Source organism: Rissa tridactyla, chromosome 5, assembly GCF_028500815.1.
Source record: "Rissa tridactyla isolate bRisTri1 chromosome 5, bRisTri1.patW.cur.20221130, whole genome shotgun sequence".
Taxonomy (NCBI): domain Eukaryota; kingdom Metazoa; phylum Chordata; class Aves; order Charadriiformes; family Laridae; genus Rissa; species Rissa tridactyla.
In genome coordinates this window covers 55,571,186-55,592,318 of record NC_071470.1, presented here as the reverse complement: position 1 = coordinate 55,592,318, position 21,133 = coordinate 55,571,186, and the positions used below count along the sequence as shown (strand labels likewise).

Below are 21,133 nucleotides of genomic sequence, written 5' to 3'. Positions count from 1 at the left end.
TGCTTCTTACCTCTTGCCTCCTTTAGGAAAAAAAGACCAAATGTTTTACAGGGTTAAGTGCACCATGAACAGGATTTCATGAGATTTCATCTCTCCAATTAAATGTATTGAACACTTCTATGCAAACAGGTCATGGGAGGGAATCCACCACCTTCTGATTAGTTGTTAGGAGAACAAGGGTGTCCTGTAAGTTGCTGGTCCGTTCACACTACTGTTCCTTCGACTAGCATTGCTCTGAGTTATGAAGAGCTCATCGCCCTACTTCCCCCAATGTTGTGACTCAGTTCTGTCAAGTGTAGCCTATTTTAAAGTTTCATCTGTAGAGTCAATAGCCAATCCTGACTTCTTCAGGATTTCCCAATGTTGGCAGGCTTTTTGGAAGAATTCCCTGACTGACTTATTATATGGATGAAAGCTTTTACCAAACAAACAAAAATAAATCTAGTATAACATTGTCATTTCCTGACAAGTGCGAAGTTTTTCTTTATCTGACATGTTAACCATCTGGGTTTCTAGAATACTCCAATGTGTATGTTTTCTCTTATATGGTTTCACTTACTTTAGTCAATGAATACATTCTAGCCAAAACTGTGAATGGGTGTGTTTCTTTCCGTTACTGACATACAAGAAATCTTTCCAATATAGTTCCTTTTGTTTCTGTAATGTTAGTGTGTGTTTGAGTTAATGTAAGTAAGTACTGGTAAACTGGCAATCTCTTGTGCCCCTTCCTGCCTCCCCCTCTTTTGGAAATAAAAGCAGACTTTTGAGTATTAGTGATTCTGTTTCTGATAGCAAGCATCTTCAATGGGGATACTGAAACAAGAATGTGAAATTAATATAGGCCAACGTACTTCTTGCTTCTTTGCTTACCTTATTTCTAGCTGATTCAAAAAATATTTAAAGTTTATGACACTACTTACTTTCAGATACTCCTTCAACTTTCTTCAGAGCTGGATGCCAGAACTACCAATTACTGTAAAAATGCTGATGTTGAATCGAAAGAGAGAAAAGAGAAAAGTAGAGAGTTGCTTCAGGAGCTAAACTCTCTTAAAGAGCAACTGGTTCCTGGCAGCTCTGCCAGTCTTGCATTAGAAGAAGAAAATTACAGGCTTCATAACAAATTAAAGGCTGCAGAACAAGATATAAAGGTACCATTTTTTGTTCCTAAAGAGAACTTCTGATGCTTGTTTTCTAAGTGAGAGTACTTCAAACTGAAAAGGAAATAAAGATTGATGGCAACTGTAAATCTGTGCTACACAATCCACTGGCCCAGAGCACACTTTATTCTTTGTAAGTTTTTTATTTTCAAAGTGAAAGTTTGAGCTCTTGCCTGTAATGTGATTATTGTAATTGCTCTGTTTTCTGTACACAAATAGATATCACTTTAGAAATCCATATGAAACGCTCCCATTTGGTCTTGAAGTATTGATTTTAATAGCGTGATACTCTTGATGCTTCCTTTAAGCATATGGTATTCCCTATGTGAAACTGGAAGCTGGAGAAGAATTCTGTCTTTAATCCTATGAACTGAGGATTCATTTTCTCTCTGTCCTGTTTTTTGATGTCACAGTTACCCTTGTTCAAAGCACTTCTTTTTCTTAGACTTGAGCATTCCAGAATACTCAAAGGTGACACAAAACAGTGGCATAGACGACAAGAATTACCATAGGGCCCATAGTGTTGAAATTTTTTTGTGTGGTTTGGGTTTTTTTGGTTGTTTTTATTAAGAATATGACCGTGTGCTGTTACTGTTACCTCTTGGCATAGCTACTCATAACTGATTGACATATCTCATAGGCTATGGAAGTAAAAATTCAGAAGCTGGAAAATGTAATAAATGAAGTAGGAAAAAACGTCAAAGAGAAAGATGACAGGATAAACATGTTACAAGCACAGATAAGAGTGAAAGCAGAGACAAGTGAGCTCACCCAACTGCAAGATAAACTGAATGAGACAGAGAAGTGCCTCAGAACTGCCTTAACAGAGAATCAGAGTCTCCAGGTATGAGCAAAATACTTTACTCTTCTCATTCTTCTCTGATCTCAGAGAGTGCAAGCATGTTTGAGAACAGCTGTAGATGAAACTGAACTCTCTAAAGTCAATTTATTGTTCTGTATGGCATTCTTAGAGTAAAACACTTCGCTCGCCTGTTTAGCATGCAATTTCACATTCTATCAATGCAGCCTTCAGGGACAAAATTTAGAATCCAAGTTACGATATTAGAAGCTAAAATTATCACTTGTACGTGATGCATTTATGAAACATACTAAAAAAATTCAAATTTTGAAACTGAAGCATGAGCTGGTTTTCTATGTAATGTATTTGCATGCTAGTCCAGAATTCCCAGGCTTATATCTGCAAGCAAGTCAGCAAAAGTTGCTAAAATACAATTGCATGTAATATAATACAGTTGGGATACCTACTAATACCATAGTGCTAGTTGGTAATGTGGGCATTCTTACTCCAAAATAACTTCTGCTCCCAGTCTTGTTCTACAAAATCTAGCAGATCATAGTAAAGATATAAAGTAAGCAACCCTTAAAGTCATTGTTAAGTAACGACCCTTTCTTCATACTAGATCTTTTATTTTATTTTCAGGCAAAATTAGATAAAGGTGCTGAGTTGTATAAAGAACAAATTGATCATCTTAAAACACAATTGGTAAAATATGATATGGAAAGAATGAAACAATCCAACTCTTTTGATATGCAGTAAGTTCAAATTTGACCTTGTTACAATTTTCAACTACTTAGCTTCTACTATTCTGCCTATTTTTTTCCACAGAGTAAGAAGTGAGCATTCAGCTTTAGGTGTCCTAGGTTTTTATTGTGGCTAGATTCTAGAGAAAATAAAAACCATATGCATCTCAGGCTGATTACAAAACTCCTTCCCAATACACCCACCAAAATTTCTCAACCAACCCATGTTCGGCCATAAATGGAAATAACTGTTCTGCCAAAAGAAGGTGGGGGGAAAGCTGTAATTGAAATCGCTTTCTGGTTCACTGGAGAGAAGAGATACACAGAGAATAATTCTAGTCCAACTTTTGGTTTTCTGCACTTTACCTAAAATCTAACTGACAATCACGTTTATGTAGTTTTACCTATATAACTTGGGTATGTTTATATTTGATAGCTCATTTGGAAATCAAACTAGCTGTCCTGCAACTGTAATAACTATTAAACTGAGGATTTCTTTTTTTCTTCCTCTCTTCCTGCCCAATATAGACTTGCTAATTTTAAGGCTCTTGCAGAACACAAAGAACAACAGTTAAGAAAGCTCAAAGAAGAACTTAGAAGAGCACAGCAGGACCAAGACATTACTGGTAAACTCAAGATTAATATATGGGACTCTTTTATGCTAAACATTCAGTTTTAACGTTATATGGTTAAAGTCCAGATTGAGATGCAGGCCTTTTACCTCAAAGGGTATGAGGAGGATTGGGTGTTTCGGAAGATGAAATGGAAAGTAAAATACATTAGCTGTGCGTACACTACATTTGAATCACAGTAGTTCTTGTGTTTATTTCTCCAGCCATATTTGCACTTGTGGCTGGGTAACCTGCAGTTGTAGCAGCTCATGTTGCCATTTTTTCCTTGCCTGACTTTGCATATGAATAGTTAATTCTAATCATAATTATGACATGCCTGAAACTATAACTATTTAACTCTAAATGGCCCAGTGAAGACTCTTAAGTTTCTTAATATCTCCCTGCCAGTGTGAATACTGGGAGGTGTGTTTGGAGGGTGGGGGGAGAAGAATAACTGTTGTAATGGCACTTGTAACCTAGTAAGGTCTTGCATATAAGCCCATAGGAATGAATAGGCTAAAAACTATATTGACTTGGTTTTAAGCATTGTCCAAATAACGCACACATCTGTACAAAACTGTTTCCTACCAGTGCTGAAAAAAGAAGTTCCTCAGCAATCCCAAATCCCCCTTACTTGTGGTGGTGGCAGTGGTATTGTGCAGAGCACACAAATACTTGTTCTAAAATCTGAACAAGCTAAGCTACAGAAAGAGAACTTGCACCTGAAGAAACAAAATGACCTTCTACAAAGGTAAGTTCAAAGCTGATCAGCAACATGTCAAATCATTTGTTGCTCTTTAACTATGTATGTCATTATAGTTTCTTTCTGGGAGACCTATAGAAATGAGTAATTATTAATTCTAGATTTTCATGATTCTTTCTCATAAAAAACATTTTTTAAAGCTTTTGATTTATTGTTTACATTACATATATCTATGACTTTTGAAACTGAAAATGCTTTCTCTCATAAGAATTTATTAAATGATAGAAGATATATTGAAATTGTATGTTGGAAGGAATTTTAGCTTAAAAAACTAAAAAAAAAAAAGTAAAAAAATTGGGCCTCTGAAAGCAAGGTACATAGATAGGGCCCTACATTGCTGTGTCTGTGGTATGTTGTCTGAAGATACAGGAAATGTCTGTTGTCAGGAAGCTTTCCTTATTAAAAGGAACCACTTTAAATTCTCCTTAATTAAATTCTGGGTGTTCTTTCTCTTATCAGTAATGAGCTTCAACTGAAAGAGGAACTTAGAAAATGGAAAGAAAGGGCACTAAAATGGAAAGAACGATCCTCAAGAGAAATCACTCAAGATACAGTACCCAGGTCTCCAAGGAAGATGGTGTCGCGTTCCCTTAAAGAGCAAACGCCTTCACCCTCCAAGGAACCCATTTCTCAGGAAATTGTGGCTCAGAACATACCAAAGCCACTGACTCGTACAACAAATTTCTTTGATATTTCCAGTTTGGATATACTAACAGGTATGTAATGCAGTGGTGTTGTCCTATAAAGATTTTGAGAGGCAAAAATATAAGGGGTGGTCTGTGAGTTGAGGGTAAGTGCTCTGTACTTTCTATATTCAGACCTGAAACTTCCACAATAACACAATTTACTTGAATGGTTAGTCAGCTGACTGTTAAAGGGCTGACCAGCTACAGCCATGAAGCTTATATATGCTCCACAGACCCTAGAAACTTAAATGAGTCCTTCATCACCTGAAGATTATAAAAGCTTTTTTTTCTTTTGCTGCAGTGGAAGTGTTGATGACTTTAAAAAGTGAATTAGCAGAGTATCATTACTAGAGAGGTGATGCTCTAAAATGTTTGGCTTTTTAACTTTACATTGGTTAAGCACAGACTTTTGGCAAAACTATTAAAAGTTAACTGCTGGTTAACTCTTTTTCTAAACTTCTTTAAGTTGGCAGACTTTAGTTTTTGACGTTGAGTCTGCCTGGCTCCAGCTGTTTGTATAACTTCTACTCCTCAGCCCTACTCAGGATTTCTTATACCTGGCCTAGTTACTTCTGGGGAAGTCTCCTAGCAATCTACACTGGCATATTAGTGCAGCTGCCCTCATCGCACTTGCTTATAAAAACTTCCAGAAGGCCCCCAGCAGACACGTTGAAGAGTTAACCAGTTTTCAAGTTATTAATGGCAGCCTTCTGAAAGAATATGACTCATTGCTGTTTCTTGTGATGGCCAATTTGGTAATAGCACAGACTTCCTCGCAACACAAAGCTCCTGAGAGGCAACCTTTGATAGCTGACACTTAAAACGCTAGTCAAGATTAAATTGCTGTATTCCTACTGCTTGTCTAACTGGGAAAGTTTAAGTGTTACTTTAGTGTTCCTGTCTTCTGTATAGATACACAACCTGCAGGAGCAGAGCCCACAGAAGAACAACTTAAGCGCTGGTTTGGAACTTCAGAGAGAGATAAAGCCCCTGATTGCATCACCCAATGAAGGTGCTCTGCTGTAAGCTGCCTTTGCAGTGGCTACAGCCAGAAGCTGCATACACAAAAGATAATTGCTTCAGATCAGGAGCCATCAGCCTCTTCCACAAATTGTGGGAAGAGTTTGGGTGGCATGTAAATCCCTTGCTGTCTTGGAGTTGCTACTTCCCACAATTGGCAAAGCTGGAATACAAGAACAAAAATGGAAAAGCAGTCATGTTGCCCACAACCTGCTGATCTGGTGATGTTCTACTTTGGTGGGGGGTTTTTTTGGATGGCAAAGAAAAGCCAATGTATTGAAGAAAAAAATGGAAACAGGATTGGATTGCAAACTAATCTACTGTGAAACTTCTCAAACTTAAACTTTTTATTCTATCATTCCTAAAACAGCCCTCTTCTGAATGGTTGATATTTGTATGTTCCGAGTGCTGTTGAGTTGGAAAGAACTATACTTGTTTCTCAGCATATGGTTTTTATACCACAGTTTTCTCAATAGTAAGCAAGGGACCTGACACTTTCTGCTACTCTATTGAATTGAAAATGAACTGGACAATCAGGGCTGCAAGACTGTCTTACTAGCCTGCTTATTTGCATTGTGAGACCTATTTTTTTCTGTTTTGTATAAGAAGGTTTGTTTTGACAATAAACTTTAATGTGCTAAATATTTAAAGATATTTTTGCTGGTTGTTTCACTTCTGTTATGATTTAAGGATGTTGATTACGGTGTCTAAAGACTGTGTCCTATAGTAATCTCACCACTTCCTTCATTATTATGTTTCTTGTCTGTGTTCTCTATAATTTCTGGCAATAATTACTTTGTGCAGAATTTTACTGTTGCACAAGTCTGTGTCATTGATGTGTTTAATTCTTCTTTCTAATGGAATCTTTCTCTGTCAGGAGATGTTTGAAGTCGAAAAGATGAAGTCTCCTCTATTTCTTCCCCGCATGCTCTCCACTGCCAATTAAATAGAAACTTGGCACTCAAAACCTGAGATCAACTCTTAATTAAATCGTCATGAGACAAGGAGGTCGTACCTAACAAAGATACTTGCATTGAAAGCGTTATCCCTATTTTATAGGTATAAAGCTCTAAATGAGCTCTCAAGTACTCTGTTTTGGGTCACCCCAAACTGGTAAGCAAATAGTTACATTGACCTGTTCCTGGACATTCAGCAGTTACTGGATTTGGAAGAGTCAATCAAGGATCATTTACCTGATGAAGGTACTTCAGAGATCACAGAATCACAGGGTTTGGAAGGGACCCTTGGAGCTCATCTACTCCACCTTCCCTGTCAAATCAGGTTCACCTAGAGCAGGTTGGACAGGAACGCATCCAGGCAGGTTTTTAATATCTCCAGAGAAGGAGACTCCACAACCTCTCTGGCCAGCCTGTTCCAGTGCTCTGTTGCCCTCAAAGTAAAGAAGTCTTCTTCCAGTTGAAGGCAGTTACCTGTGTTCCAGTTTGTGCCTGTTGCCCCTTGTCCTGTTGCTGAGAACCACTGAACAGTCTGGCCCCATCCTCTTGCCACCTGCCCTTTAGATATTTATAACCATTGATGAAATCCCCTCTCAGTCTTCTCTAGGCTAAACAGACCCAGCTCTCTCAGCCTTTCCTCATAAGAGAGGTGCTCCAGTCCCTCGATCATCTTTGTAGCCCTCAGCTGGACTCTCTCCAGCATTTCGTGTCTTTTTTGAACTGGGGAGCCCAGAACTGGACACAGTATTCCAGATGCAACTTCACTAGAGCAGAGTAGGGGGAGAAGATGACCTCCCTCTTGACCTGCTGGCCATGCTCTTTTTAATGCACCCCAGGAGACGGTTGGCCTTCTTGGCCACAAGGCCATGTTGCTGGCTCATGGTCAACTTGTCCACCAGGACTCCTAGGTCCCTCTCTGCAGAAGGATTCTTTAATAAAGAATAAACTTTCGTCTAAAGAATCAACCATCTTTTTACCTTGAATAGCTGATAACTCTGCCAACTACTGTAACTGCTAAGAAATTGTTGAGTATCTAGACCTCTGACCTGGAATGTATTTTGGGAAGCTTTTAAAGACATTGCCAGCCAAAAATACACAGGTTCTAAATACCATCACTGAGTTCAGCACTGCACTCTCTCTTCTCCTACCACAGCCATAGGTATGTAGGAGCAATTTGTTTCCTGACAGTGATAAGTGTGAATTGCCGGTGTTTGTGTGGTGGGGTTTGGTTTTGTTTTGGCATTGGTTTGCTGGGGGGTTGTCTGGTGTTGGTTTGTTTGTTTTCAGTTTCCCCACTGTGATTGAAAGATACTTTCTTTAGCTACTAGCCATTTTTTTTTATTATTTCCTCCATCTTGCTGTTCTAATAAATGAATTAAACCGACTTTTTCCTTCAGAAGGGGGGGAACAAGGTGTATATAGATCTACCTCTTTTATATAAAATTTCAGGGTTTTTTTTGTTAGTTATTGCTTGCTTGGAACATTTCTGGATTTGGAGAGTTTTCTGGTGATTGAGCTGAAAAACAGGAACCTGTTGCAACAGGTCTGTGTCTGAATTCAGTACACAAAAGATTAGGGACAGAAGGATAAATGCTTTTAGAAAACCTGGTCGTTAAAGATTTTGTTTGGTGGAGAGCTGACTTACAAAGTCTTAGAAAGCTATCGTAGTTTAGCAGAAAGACAAGATGAAATTAATATTAATGAACTTTGTGTACGTGTGACCCAGTCTACCCACAGAAATGGCTTTTCTGAGGAAAATGTGCCCAATGAAGCTCAGGCAGGACTCCAAATTCTTAAAGCGTGCTATCAGGGTAGGTCTGGTGTGAGCTTGTAACTAATTTGTCCTAGAATTTTCCAGTCTGATGATATTAACTCTGCCTTAACAAATGTACGTTAAACCACTAAGTACAAAAAGAAAAGGTAAGTTGGTAAATCACTGGTGTAACAAAAAAAAAAAAAAAAAACCAACCCAACCAAAAAGAACAAAATATATCATGCAAGTATTCAAGCATTGTCCTAGTTTGGAATTTGATAGCTTATATTGTTAAAGAGAGATTGCTTGGAAAAAACATCTTTGTGGCCTTTCTGGTGGAATCCTGTTGATTTCTTGATTTTTCTTACGGAGAATGCACAGCTAATGCTGGTGATCCTTTTTTTGTCCTTCCTGTGCAGGAGAAAATCAAACTTTTAAAATCCTGAGTTTCACTAGATGGCAGCATCTCAATGTTTCAACAGGAAATTACGTTCATACAGAGAAATTTACCAGTCAGACTACAAATCCCACAAGCACAGCAAAAAAAGTATAAAACTTCCTTTTGTACGAAGGTCAGTAAACACAACAAGCTGTTTGAGATCTCTTGGTGAGTGACGATTTTAATATTAATTTTTAAATGCTTCATAGAATCTGTGTGGCAAACATTCATAAAAACCGGTTGTTAGATTGAAAAATGTATTTATAGTGCATTTTGCTTCTAAAGCGTTAAGGTGAATTGGGGAAGTACTTGGACTAATCAGTTTTTTGCCCCCCACTGAAAAGATGTTAAGTGACCATAAAGAATAAGAAAGAGCTTCCTCTGCCTGGAGTGAGCACTTTGAGCTCGTTGTTGAGATACTCAGGACTTGCTACAGTTTACTTGCTCAGACTTTCACAGAATTTTGTGTTTGAGGAGTTGCATTTTTTTAAAAGCTCAGTACGATAGAGACACAGTGCAACCTAGTTGTGTGTGTAATCTCATTGTTCTTGGTTAACTTTGTATTTTTCACCTGTCAATGCAAAAAGGTTATGCTAAGACAGGCCCGGTCTCATATAACCTTATATAGCCAACCATCAGAGGCATCCAGAAACATCTTTTTACTTGCCAACCTAAAAAGTGATTTGAAGATATTGTGCTTTCCCCTAATTTGAAAGGTGCATCTCAGTTACTGTTTGCTTAGGAGACTGTTCCTTTGGTTTGTGCTTTGTTTCTTGGTATGTGTCCCAGTTAAGGGGGAGTAAAATGTATAGTGAAACATTTCAACGTCTTGAAACATAGTCTGTAACTCAGTATGACTTTAAATCAAAAGGGATAATGTTTTCTATATTAGAACGGAAAGAATTTTTCACTTAAATTGCCTCATAAGGAGTCTGAATTTATTTTTTTTTACCTGTAACCTTCATGATTTTGCTGCAACTTTTGTCAGCAAAAGCTGCTGAAAAAACAGAATTTCTGGTCAAAATCAGAGAAAATAATAATCTGGTTTAAGATGTAACACACTAAATTCGACTCAGTAATCTGAGTCGTAGCACAGATTTGAGCATCTTTAGGTGACAGCGTTGGCTGCCAACCTGGGGAGATTATGGCATCTTTAACTTCTCAGTGAAGTACTCGGTATGTTGGATTCACGTATACATTTAAAGATTTTGGGTTCTCAGGACACCTTTCTACGTTCATAGCTACATAAACAAATTTTGGTCTACGGATTATAAAAGTGCAGGAAGTTTTGCTTCTTGGGAACCCAGCTAACAACCACCAGATATTACACTCTGTCTGGAACACAGTGACCTTACTTTTTAGGCAGTTCTTTGAAACTTGACCTTTTTTTTTTTTCTGTCTAAGGAAAAATAAAGTCCGGTTTCTGTTATAATAAAGACTGGCTTTTGAACTCAAATACCTTTTGATCTTTTTGAGGTCTTCACTTATGGAGGAAAAAAAAAAAAAGAAAAAAAAAAGTTCAGGTAGTGCCCCCCTCAGAACCTGGATGACTCGGGGTCACACCAGAGCTAAACAGGACAGTCCGTGATACGATTTGATGGCAGAGGTACTCCGAATCACGTCTAGTTTTTGGAATGCATTTGCATGTGACTTGCAGGGAGCGTTGCTGGCTCATCTTTTTGTTAAAGGTTCTGTGACATCTGTCCGCACAGGTCAGCAGCATGGGTCGGCTTGATGGGAAGATCATACTGCTGTCTGCAGCAGCACAGGGCATTGGACGAGCAGCTGCTATAGTGAGTTGGAAAATGTTTGTTCTCCTGTACCTGAGCTGGGTCTCTAATGCAGGCTTGTCCAACGACACCTGCACCAAACAAGTTCCTGAATTAGTAAACCACAGATGAAGCCAAAACTACTCAATATAAAACTCAGGGAATAACATAGTCACTGTACTGTATCATCCATGCTTTGTGCTGTTTGAGTTTCTGAAAGCCTTCAGCTCTGAGGGGTGACATTAGGCAAGGATAAGGGTGAGATCCGCTTTTCCAACAATATATGCTTGTACTTCTGTACCTTTCATTGTTCTGGGAGAAGATAAGGAGGATAGGTGGAATATTTCCTGTTGTAAGGCTGAATACTGCAAAGATCCCCTACAGTAGAGCCAAGATGTTTTATCTACATTAATACGTGATGTAACCAAGTCTACATGATACTAACAGCACAGCTACAATGTTCTTCACAATGAGCAACTGTGAGATATCCTTTACAAATTTTATTTAATTACTTTGAAACAGAATTCAACATATGTATTAACTCTCTGGTTAACTTTTAATTCCTTTTGACTTGTTCTTCCCCTGCTATTTCCTTCTTCCATAGCAGATAGTGAAACTAATAGAGCTATCTCAGTATCTCTGTAATGTAATCAGTGAGCCAGGAAAAGCTCCTGTAAGTAGGATTTTTGCCGCACTAGTTAGTTTCTTATGCATACGGTTAAGAATGCAGAAAACTGCTATCATGGCACTTACTTTAAAACACTCAGTCAAAGGAGTAGGTAATTTTCCTGACGATTTCACTTTTTAAATACCCAACAAGCCATGGAAGGCTGGCATGTTTGATGCCACTGCCCTCTTAAACTGCACTTGAGACACTTATTTTGAAGATTAGGGGCTACAGTCTGAGAGGTCAGGATACTTTTGACATGGAGGTTACTTTGTTAGCATAGCTGTCGATTTATCAATCATTACAGTGCAGAGAAAACAGGTTTTGAGGGGAGCATCAAGAATGAGGGAAAATCTCTGAAGTATCAAAGTCGTGCTTCTTTTAATATTGCTTTATTCCAATGATTCGGATGCAGAGGATTTTCTTAAAGTTTATATAGCACCATTCCTTTTTTATGACTCATGCCTTTACCTGTCAAATACCATAACTTCATTTAAATCCAACAATACAGACAATTCTAGCCCTACGTGTTTGTAACGTGCTTGCTAGTGCACCTGCAGCTCATGAGGGCAATAATAACACCAGTTGTCTTAAGTGTGGTTACTGTTCTCATACATTCCTTACTTTAAGGAAAAGATCTTAAATCTGTCTTATATCAACTATAGTTACTTAGTTGTCCCCAGGATGTGTGGTAATTGATGGCCATTACCTTCTGACATGCCCAGAATGAAAAGTGAGAGATCAACTGCCTTCAGCCAACATTTATTTCAAGCCAAAAAGGAAACGAGAAGAAAACAGGTTTTATTTCTGGTAAGATCTGGAATACCTAACTATAAACTGCTTTTCCTACTTGTATTCTTCAGGCTTTTGCTAAAGAAGGAGCCAAAGTCATTGCTACAGACATCAATGAGTCTAAGCTGCAAGAACTGGAGAAATATCCAGGTAAATGGCCTACAGTAGACATTAGTTCAGCTCTTGGGAGTTTTATTGTAGATTGGCTGAAATATAATTTGAGTGTAGGGCACACTTCAAAAGGCCAGGAAAAAAAAAAGGAAAATATCCAGGCTAATTCTTTAGATGTTGGCTTTGCTTTCTGTGATGTGGAATAGCAGAAATTTAGTATGTAAAATACTGCAACATCAGTACATCAGACAGAATATTATTCCAGGCATGTGGAATAACTCTGAGATTCTTGTGTGACAGAAGCAGTTGATCTCTGCCGCCCAGAATAGCACCCATTTCAATTACCTTTTGAGATCACTCGGCTAATTGTCAAACATATCACTCTAAAAGGCATGGAATGCTTTACTCTGATCACAAGAACTAACATCCAGCTATACAAAAAGTATGTTTAGTGTCTTGCGTTTCCATAGTCCGTACTTACTAAGGAATGCATTAAAAGGATAGCTGTCTAGGAGACTGCATATGTCTCCAGAAACTAATTCCACAAACACTAGATAAGCCTGTTCTGTTTGTACAAATGCTCAGGCCTGAAAGTTCTTTCTTACTGATACCACAGGAACATCCTTCAAGCAGCAGGTTTTGCCTAGCTGTGTTTCTTAATCATGTGACACAAGTGTGGGACATTACGTTAAAAATTTATTTTTTCAATCTTGAAGTAAAAAATAAAACTTGGATATCTTTGACAACTGAAAATGCTAACAGCTTAATTTGGTGGAAGGAAGTGGATTTAATTAATTCCTACTACAGCGGGACAGTCAAATATGCAAAAACAATTTTTTCTGGCACAGCTTTTAGAGTGAACTTTTAGAGTCTCTACTGACTGGAGTTCACCACAAGCAATCCCTTTGTAATTCTTTAGGAACTTTAGTACTTTCCAGGTTCATTCTGAGGGTGTTTAGAAAAGTGTTATGTTTTGAACTGTTATTTTTTTCCCCTCTGCCTGGTGTGTTCACAAGAGGTGTAATTTCCCATATACTCAGAGCCATTTCTGTCCCCTTGACACACCATTAGTTAAGCTATAATTCATCAAGGCTTGGCACATTGTAGTCTTTGAATTTTATCCAGAAGAGGTAATTCCAGTGCTGATGTTAATCACCAGCCTGTAATCTAATTGCATCGTTAGACACAAATCTCTTCAAAAGTGTCTGTATCATTTAACTAAGGCATATAAAGCCTGTTCGTGGACTTGTCAGTTGGGCTTCAAAAGAAACAGGTTTTCATCCATTTCAAATCGAATTCTCCCATAATTTAGACATCACTCAGATGCTTTACAGCCAGCTTTACAGTCTTTCATAGAATCACGTATGCTGGATGAGACCTCTAGAGGCCATTTAGTCCTGCATACTGCTCAAAGTGCCTATGGCTACAGCAGGTTGCTCAGGGCTGTGTTGAGTCAATTTCTGAACATCTCCAAGGATGCAATTTCCTCAACAACCTCTGTAGGCCCCTGTTCCAGTGTGACTGCCCTTGTGGTTTTAAAATAATAATGATATTTAAAAAACAAGCACACACGCAAACAAACATACAAACCCCATGAAACCCCAAACACACCTTATATTCAGTCAGACTTTCCCATATTCCAACTTCTTTCTGTTGCCTTTCATCCTTCCACTGTGGGCCTCTGAGAAGTCTGACTCTGTCTTCTCTACAGTCTCTCAATAGGTAGTTGTAGACATTTATTAGATTGCGTGTCACTGATTACACATGACTGAATTGTAAAATAAACAAACCCCAAAAAAATGTTTTGGGGCACAAGTATGTTCTCCCCCAGGTGTCCCTTCATCTGAGATGCAGGATATGCTGTGAGCAGGCTGTGGCAAAAGGGTGATCAGCAGCAAGTCTTAGTGCCCTGGGAGCCTGATTGTACCCACTCAGGGAACTACTGGCGTACACCCTGACTCCATTTTTTCCACTCATCCAGGTTTCCTTTGGATGAAAAATTCATGTATTTGAGAAGGGGGCCCAGCTCCATCTTTACACGCAGTATGGAGCAAGGGTGCAGGCAAAGCGTATCATGAGGTACGCCTATTCCATAGTAAGCATTCGGCCTTGACGTGGGTGAGGGAAACTAGTTGTGTTAGATTACTGGAAGCTACTTAAGTAAAATGAGATAAAATAACATGTAGATTGCATCGTATCATATTACAGCTCATCTGGAAGAGTAACTCTTTTACTTTGCTCTTTTTGCTTCCATCCAGGGGATGGCACAGCTGTGATTGGCCCTAAAGCAGTTCTATTAGAGTTCTGTTAGAGGGGCTGATTCTATTGAAAAGCGTTTGGAAGAGTTAAGCCTGACCCCGTTTTGCAGTAATTATGTTTCTCAGCCTTTCAGAGATAACTTCTCCAAATAAAATAGAAGGGTTAGTTTTTTGGTTGTGGGTTGGGGTTGTTTTTGTTATTAGTGGCTTTCTTGAAGGTATGGCACAGACACAGTCGGTGCTATAAGCATTGACAGTGACAGCTGTCAGAAGCTGAAATACATAGAAGCTTTTAGTGAAAAGTAACGTGTTTTCAGGCCTCTTCTGTTTGATTATAAACAAATAATTGCAAAAATATAAGCATCATATTTTTCAACGAACCTTTGTGATAGAAACCATCAATTTGTTACGCTTCCTCTTCACTTCTGTTATCGTGGCTATCACATCATTCCGGGTTATGTAAGATTTTGGCTTATGCAAAATTACTTTTTCTCATTAATTAAATGGTATAAAGCTGATTCATCATATCCTCAACTACACATGGATAGATGACATGTAATGTGACTGTGAGTACACGCGAGATGTGTAACTAGTTTCGTTTAATTATTATTCTATAATAGTGGGCATGAAAGCTTGTTATGATTATGCAGGCTCTGTAATTCTTCAGTTTGAGAGCACCGTGGAATTCAAATTGATTTGAAATGTTTTTATGGTAAATGACATTAGCTTATCTGTTTGTGTGATGCTGTATGACAATCAAATCAGTTGATCTTTTTTTAATTCCCTTCTGAAATTTTCAATAGCATACTATGCTGTCTATTGCTGTCCTGCTTTAACTATTGCACTAATTTAATCATCAAGAATAGCTCTTGCTCAGTGAGTCTCTATGTCGTGGTGAACCACGGAGAGGGGACTGTTCCTGGCAAGCCACTGACTTAAGCCATAAATGGAATCCTCAGCGCTTCAGAAAAATAAACTGCTGATCCTTAGGTAAATACACTGAAATAAATACCGTGTTTTTCTAGGCATTCAAATACGGGTGCTGGATGTCACCAAAAAGGAGCAGATAGAAAATCTGGCCAAGGACATCGAAAGGATTGATGTCCTCTGTAACATTGCAGGGTAACCAGCTTCTATCGTACTTTTTTTTTCCAGTTTTCCCTGTCCTTCAGAAGTAGTTTCTTTTACTTAAGTGCATTTTATTTGTTTTATTTTGATACATTTTTGTATGTTTAATATAATCTTGCATGTGTTTTCATCAGCACTCAGCTCTTTGTGCATAGCTGTGTAACCCAGGCCAAGATAGAACACCTCTGGAATTTGTTTTCCTTCCTCTATGAGCGCCTTATAATGATGGCTTTGGCCCTCCTGGCAAAACAGTGAGCGAAGCTGATGGTCCGCCAGTGCTGCTTTTTTTTTGTTTTAGTTTCCCTATTACCAAACACTTATTTGCACATATCAGATCTGTCTTGTCTCATCAGAAGAAATAGTATTGCTTGCTTTCTTCAAAAGAGCTCTTGTCCCTTCTTTTCAAGGTTGGAAGGGTTAGCTATTACGAAATATCAATGAAAAAATATGCATAAAAAGTCATAGAAATGTAAATTACTAACAGTAATTCACTTCATGGACTTATTCTAGGTTTGTTCATCATGGAACCATTCTGGAGTGTGAAGAGCAAGACTGGAACTTCACTATGAACCTCAATGTTCGCAGCATGTATCTAATGATCAAGACATTTCTTCCTAAGGTAAGGCTTGGTTGCTCATGATTTTTAGTCTCTGCTGGGTTTTGTTTAAAGTGCGTGAGGACTAAGTTGTTGCCACCATGACAGCGTGGGGTTTGAGATAAAAAGGCAAGTATGCTGCTTTGTACAGGGAGGCCATTAGATTATAGCAATCCTACTCTAAAACATTCTCTGCACTGTGTAATCCTCCAAGTAGGAAAGGTTGAGGTACAGAAGATTAATTCAGGGGTTTTGCCCTATGTGATTTGTAACTAAAATCCTTCAAACGCAGAGCAGTGAGGGAGCCATTGCAATAGTGTTACTGGGTTATACTATAGCACACAGCTGAACAATACTACTGCTGGAAAGTATTTATAAAATATGTATATTAATAGGAACTTTATGCAAATCTGGAAACTATCTTGTGAAGCAATTCAGTGCCACTGATGCCAACACGCTGGTTGTATCAGAACAACAATCCAATTAGCGTAGCAGCTTGTGGACACTTGCGTTTGACACAGTAACTGGCTTCAGGACTACAAAAATTTGTGGACTGAATAAGGTGTTTGTATTCCTGTAAATGCAAAGGCCAGAAGTGGAAGCTGCGACCACGACTGGATGACAACTACTCTTTTCAGTGTTGTTCCAGTCCTTTTTTGTTTGGGTTGTTTGTTGGGGTTTTTTTTAGCTGATCTTAATTTTCAAAGATGGTTTGAGATGCCTAAAAAGGTTATAACTTAAAGAAATTTAGCTACAATTCAAAGATGCTAGAAAGCTGGGGTTTAGTCTTCTCCAAAGCAATGAAGAAGTGCATTGGTAGATGGCATGAACAGATGTCTATGTAGAGTAACTTACTGTGGTGACAAGAGGACAGTGATTCAGAGGTGGCTATCTAGGAAAAAAATCCTTTCCTGTCACAGTCTTCACCTCTTCACCCCGGGGATGACTTAGGAGAACCTAGTGAAAATTTCAGATTCTGTTTTACTACTTCAGTCAATAGATCAAAAAGTGATAAGCACCTATTCATGCCAGTTGAGCTTTGTTAGGCTGCATATCAATTGCATGTAGGGCTGTTCTTCAGGTTGTTATGGGCTATTTTGCTGGACCTGCAGAGGGCAAAGTAGTTTGCATTTGAATGACATAAGTATTCTTTTGCAGAGGACAAAGTAGTTTGCATTTATATGACATAAGTATTCTTTTGCAGATGCTTAAACAGAAATCTGGAAATATTATAAATATGTCTTCCGTGGCATCCAGCATTAAAGGTCAGTAGCTTGCTAGAGAGTTCCTTATATAAATCTTTAAAATGATGGAAATGCAAAATAAATATTGCACAGCATCGAATTTAGAGGACACTGCTGATCCTGTGGAGAGACACAATTAAAAAAAAGTGAACGCATCAACTCATATATTCCTGCAAAGACACAGATGGGAAACTGCAGAAACACTAAGATCCTTGCCTTTGAGCTTTTGAATCTGTCCTGAACTTTTTTGGCACCTTTTTTACCAGTTTGTACTAACTAAAAAGGCATTACTGCCAGTGATATCTTGCTACATACATTCCTCAGAGAAACAATGAAGAAATGACAGGTAAGCGCTGTAGCGGTGCTTCCCAAGGAAACCTGATGGTGACTAATAGATGGGTCTCTGCTGTTCCTATATCTTTGGTTGCTTTGTTAACTTTTCTAGGCTACTCCCCAAACTTAAACTATCAAAAGATTGTATGCTTTGCTCTGGTGTGTGCCTGGGTAGAATTCCAGCAGTCAGCATTCTAGTTAGCCCTTATGGAGAGACTACAGATGCTACAGGAATTGCTGGAGTCCAGAAGCAGGTGCATATCAAACAAACTTGGGTGTCTCTTTTTTTCTTTAATATGTTTCTATGCTCCTTTCACACTGACCTTCTGTTAGGAGTTGTGAACAGATGTGTATATAGTACTTCAAAGGCAGCGGTTATTGGTCTAACAAAGTCTGTGGCTGCTGATTTCATTGAGCAAGGCATCAGATGTAACTGCATATGTCCTGGTAAGTATCCTTACATTATTTTGTAAACTAGGAGCAGATGCTAGAATGCCTGATTTAGTTTGATATTATTAACAAAGAGTAGACTTGCAAGTGGCAACTAAAGTTACCAGCAATCAAAAAGAACAGGACATGCTTGAAATGCTTCTGAGATTTAAAACGGAAAAGCTGTTACTTTTATAGTAAAGCTGTATGTTTAGTCTGTTAACCCAGCATGTGCACACTATTATACACATTATTTTCAAATACATAATCTGGAAGTTAGAAACAGGCAAGGGCTAGCTAACAGGCTAGCCATTGTTCAACCATCTGAAAGGTACTGAATCTAATTCTCAAAAGTCTTGCCTTCTGTTGAAATTGAGAGTCCTATGCTGTGTTGATAGCTTTGCAGTCTTTCCCCTCAATGATATGATGAAGTTACACGTAAGTGTTAAGACATACAAACAGAACCAATGAACTGCATTTTTTTTCATGATTTTTGATGCAGTTGATTTCTAACATTGAATTTAAAATTTTGCTTAGGAACTGTTGACACACCATCTTTACAGGAAAGAATCCAAGCCCGGCCTAACCCAGAACAGGTAAGAAAGCAGTTTATTAGTTTCATGTGCATACGTATATTTAACTCCATCTAAAAAATAAAAAAGCAGCATTTCTACCCAGATTCAAGATTGTCCCCTATTTCGGAGTACCAATGACAACATAACAGTAGTGTCTCTTTGTGATAGTTTGGTCAGTTTGTAGTCAAGACAGAAGTCTTAAAATGCCTCAGAAGGATACTATTGATCAGTGAATACTAAGGGTCTGTCATCTAATGGCAGTATTTGCAATCATTGGTTACAGTATCTACTGCAAAAGCAGAGGCATTTTCTACTTTGGCATGTGGAGGTCACAAACTAGTGCAAAACCATGACAGAAAGGGCATTCTGGCCTATGTGTTTCAAAATTATTTGGGATCCTTAACCATACTGAGTAGAAAACTGTGAGCCTTCAGTTGAAGGGCCTGGGAATATCCACCACCAAAGGGAAGAAGGACTTAATTGGCTTTACTCTGGAACCAGAGATTTAGGTCCAGTCTCCTAGTATTTTTCAATCCGAAATTCATACCACTGTTAATCTTGCAATTTCTTTTTCTAGCATAAATTCCTTCCTACTAATGGAAGTTATGACTCATGGCCTGTTTCCAGTATTGCTTTCTACACGTCCGTCTAATTGGATTAAAATAATTGTTTGGGGGGTTTTTTTATATACTAAACGCTCTTGTATATCTAGGCATTGAAAGACTTTCTGGACAGACAGAAGACTGGTAGGATGGCTACTGCTGAAGAAGTGGCCCATCTCTTTGTGTACTTGGCCTCTGATGAAGTAAGTATGGAACGATTAAAATTCCCTATAACAGAATCCCATGCTACTTTGCTGCATCACAATAGAAAGAATTTGTTTTAGGAGGATTTATATTGTCTTTGAGTTGGATTATTACAAAAATAGAAAACTGATGATCTTTTACTGAGTTCAACCTGTGATACAAAAAGTACTCTGAATGTTGACAGTGATTGTTAAGGCATTATGTATTTGGTACCACAGTCTGGTGGCTTCATGTCATCTGAGAAAATTGACCAGATTTCTGAATGATGGGAGAAATGGGGGCTTGTCCAAGTTTCACCATGGCTAGATCATGTTTTAAAGAGGCAGAATTAGTCGTCATCACCTCCCTTCACTATTCAAGAGCAAATGTTTGTGTAGAACTGCTGGAGATTTTAGCTAAAAAGGCAAATGCTCAGAGTGAATCTGCCCTTTCAGCAGAAGGAAAACAATAGACCCACTGAGGTTGTTATAGACCAAACTCTTAATGACCACTACAAATATCACCAACACTAATGAGCACACAGCAAGGTTATTTCAGATGCCAAAAACTTACTATGAATCTAAATTTGGACTAGATTCCTCTGGACTTGTCCGGCAGCCCTACTGAGCATAACAGAATACTTCAATGGAATTAATTCAGTCTTAATGTTGCTATCTATCAGTAATCTGTTTCTCATTTTCATCTTAGCTTTAGTGTTTCTGTAAAGCTACTGATTTATTATTTTTCTCCCCAGTCTGGCTATAGAATTTTCAACCATGTCTAGACAGAATTCTATTTTTCCAAAATATTCCAGTGTGCTTCAGTAGTGGTATACAGAGAAGAATGTCAACAGCTCAGTTGCTTACCGCACTTTCCGCAGCATCTAAATTTTCAGTTAGGTTCTCTTATAATTATTGGCTGATCTGGTCGGGTTTTGCTCAGCTGAACAGCTAATAACATCATAGTGTGAGGTTTTATTCCTGCAGGTGAGGTATCTGAAGTCTACCTTATGTGAATTTGTACACTCAGGATGCATTCTCATCTTAATGCCTCTAATAAAACTTTTGCTACAGTCCCCTGACTTAGCGGAAAGGCTTCCATTTCTAAGTTTGTTTATATTCTATTTATTCAGATATTTTTGTAAAAGAAAGTGTTTGTATAAGAAGAAAGCAGTTTTTTGAATTTAAAAAAAAATTTCCTTGTACTTAATAGCCATGAAAAATTAATTAAAATTATTGTTTTTTATGTAATTTCAGTCTGCCTATGTGACTGGTAATGAGCTAATCATCGATGGAGGATGGAGCTTGTGACTGACCCTACAGGCAAATGGAAATTCATACTATGAAAGGCAAAAGTGAGATTCATGTTTTTGAGTTAAGATAGTTTACAAAGATTTAGGTCACCCACCCGATGCCTTTCAAAACAAATTTGGTGCACTTTTACTGCTACGTGATCTCTTTCTAGATTGATGTTACTGATTCACTTTTCCCTAAATAAAAACATACTTCATGTGGCTACAT

At 38.2% G+C, this 21,133-nt stretch overlaps 2 protein-coding genes across 6 annotated transcripts in view; both read left to right on the top strand.

Annotated features, from left to right (window-relative positions):
• CENPE (centromere protein E) overlaps positions 1–6,424 on the top strand; it is a 38,320-nt gene extending 31,896 nt beyond the window's left edge. For all 3 annotated transcript variants that reach the window (XM_054202239.1, XM_054202236.1, XM_054202238.1), the window contains 7 exons: positions 927–1,148; positions 1,798–2,001; positions 2,599–2,711; positions 3,228–3,325; positions 3,902–4,061; positions 4,533–4,789; positions 5,672–6,424. In XM_054202239.1, the coding sequence (XP_054058214.1) occupies positions 927–1,148; positions 1,798–2,001; positions 2,599–2,711; positions 3,228–3,325; positions 3,902–4,061; positions 4,533–4,789; positions 5,672–5,769 (1,152 nt within the window). In that variant the 3' untranslated portion in view covers positions 5,770–6,424. The remainder of the gene's footprint in view (positions 1–926; positions 1,149–1,797; positions 2,002–2,598; positions 2,712–3,227; positions 3,326–3,901; positions 4,062–4,532; positions 4,790–5,671) is intronic.
• Positions 6,425–8,987: 2,563 nt separating this feature from the next.
• Positions 8,988–21,130, top strand: BDH2 (3-hydroxybutyrate dehydrogenase 2). 3 transcript variants are annotated; one of them, XM_054202244.1, is made up of 11 exons: positions 9,040–9,095; positions 10,404–10,533; positions 10,640–10,720; positions 12,227–12,305; positions 15,550–15,646; positions 16,163–16,271; positions 17,452–17,512; positions 18,158–18,271; positions 18,791–18,849; positions 19,541–19,633; positions 20,870–21,130. In XM_054202244.1, exons 2-11 carry the CDS (start codon positions 10,525–10,527, stop codon positions 20,921–20,923), a joined length of 756 nt encoding a protein of 251 aa, XP_054058219.1. In that variant the 5' UTR covers positions 9,040–9,095; positions 10,404–10,524; the 3' UTR covers positions 20,924–21,130. The 3 variants fall into 3 exon arrangements, with proteins under 3 accessions (XP_054058220.1, XP_054058219.1, XP_054058221.1); XM_054202245.1 differs by lacking the exon at positions 10,404–10,533 and having other exon boundaries at positions 8,988–9,095; XM_054202246.1 differs by lacking the exons at positions 9,040–9,095; positions 18,158–18,271 and having other exon boundaries at positions 10,398–10,533.
• The last annotated feature ends 3 nt before the right edge of the window (positions 21,131–21,133 follow it).

Coding starts and splice junctions, on each gene's coding strand:
- BDH2 (XM_054202244.1), top strand. Junction 16,272..17,451: donor TCAAGACATTTCTTCCTAAG/GTAAGGCTTGGT, acceptor ATTCTTTTGCAG/ATGCTTAAACAGAAATCTGG. Junction 18,850..19,540: donor CCCGGCCTAACCCAGAACAG/GTAAGAAAGCAG, acceptor TTGTATATCTAG/GCATTGAAAGACTTTCTGGA.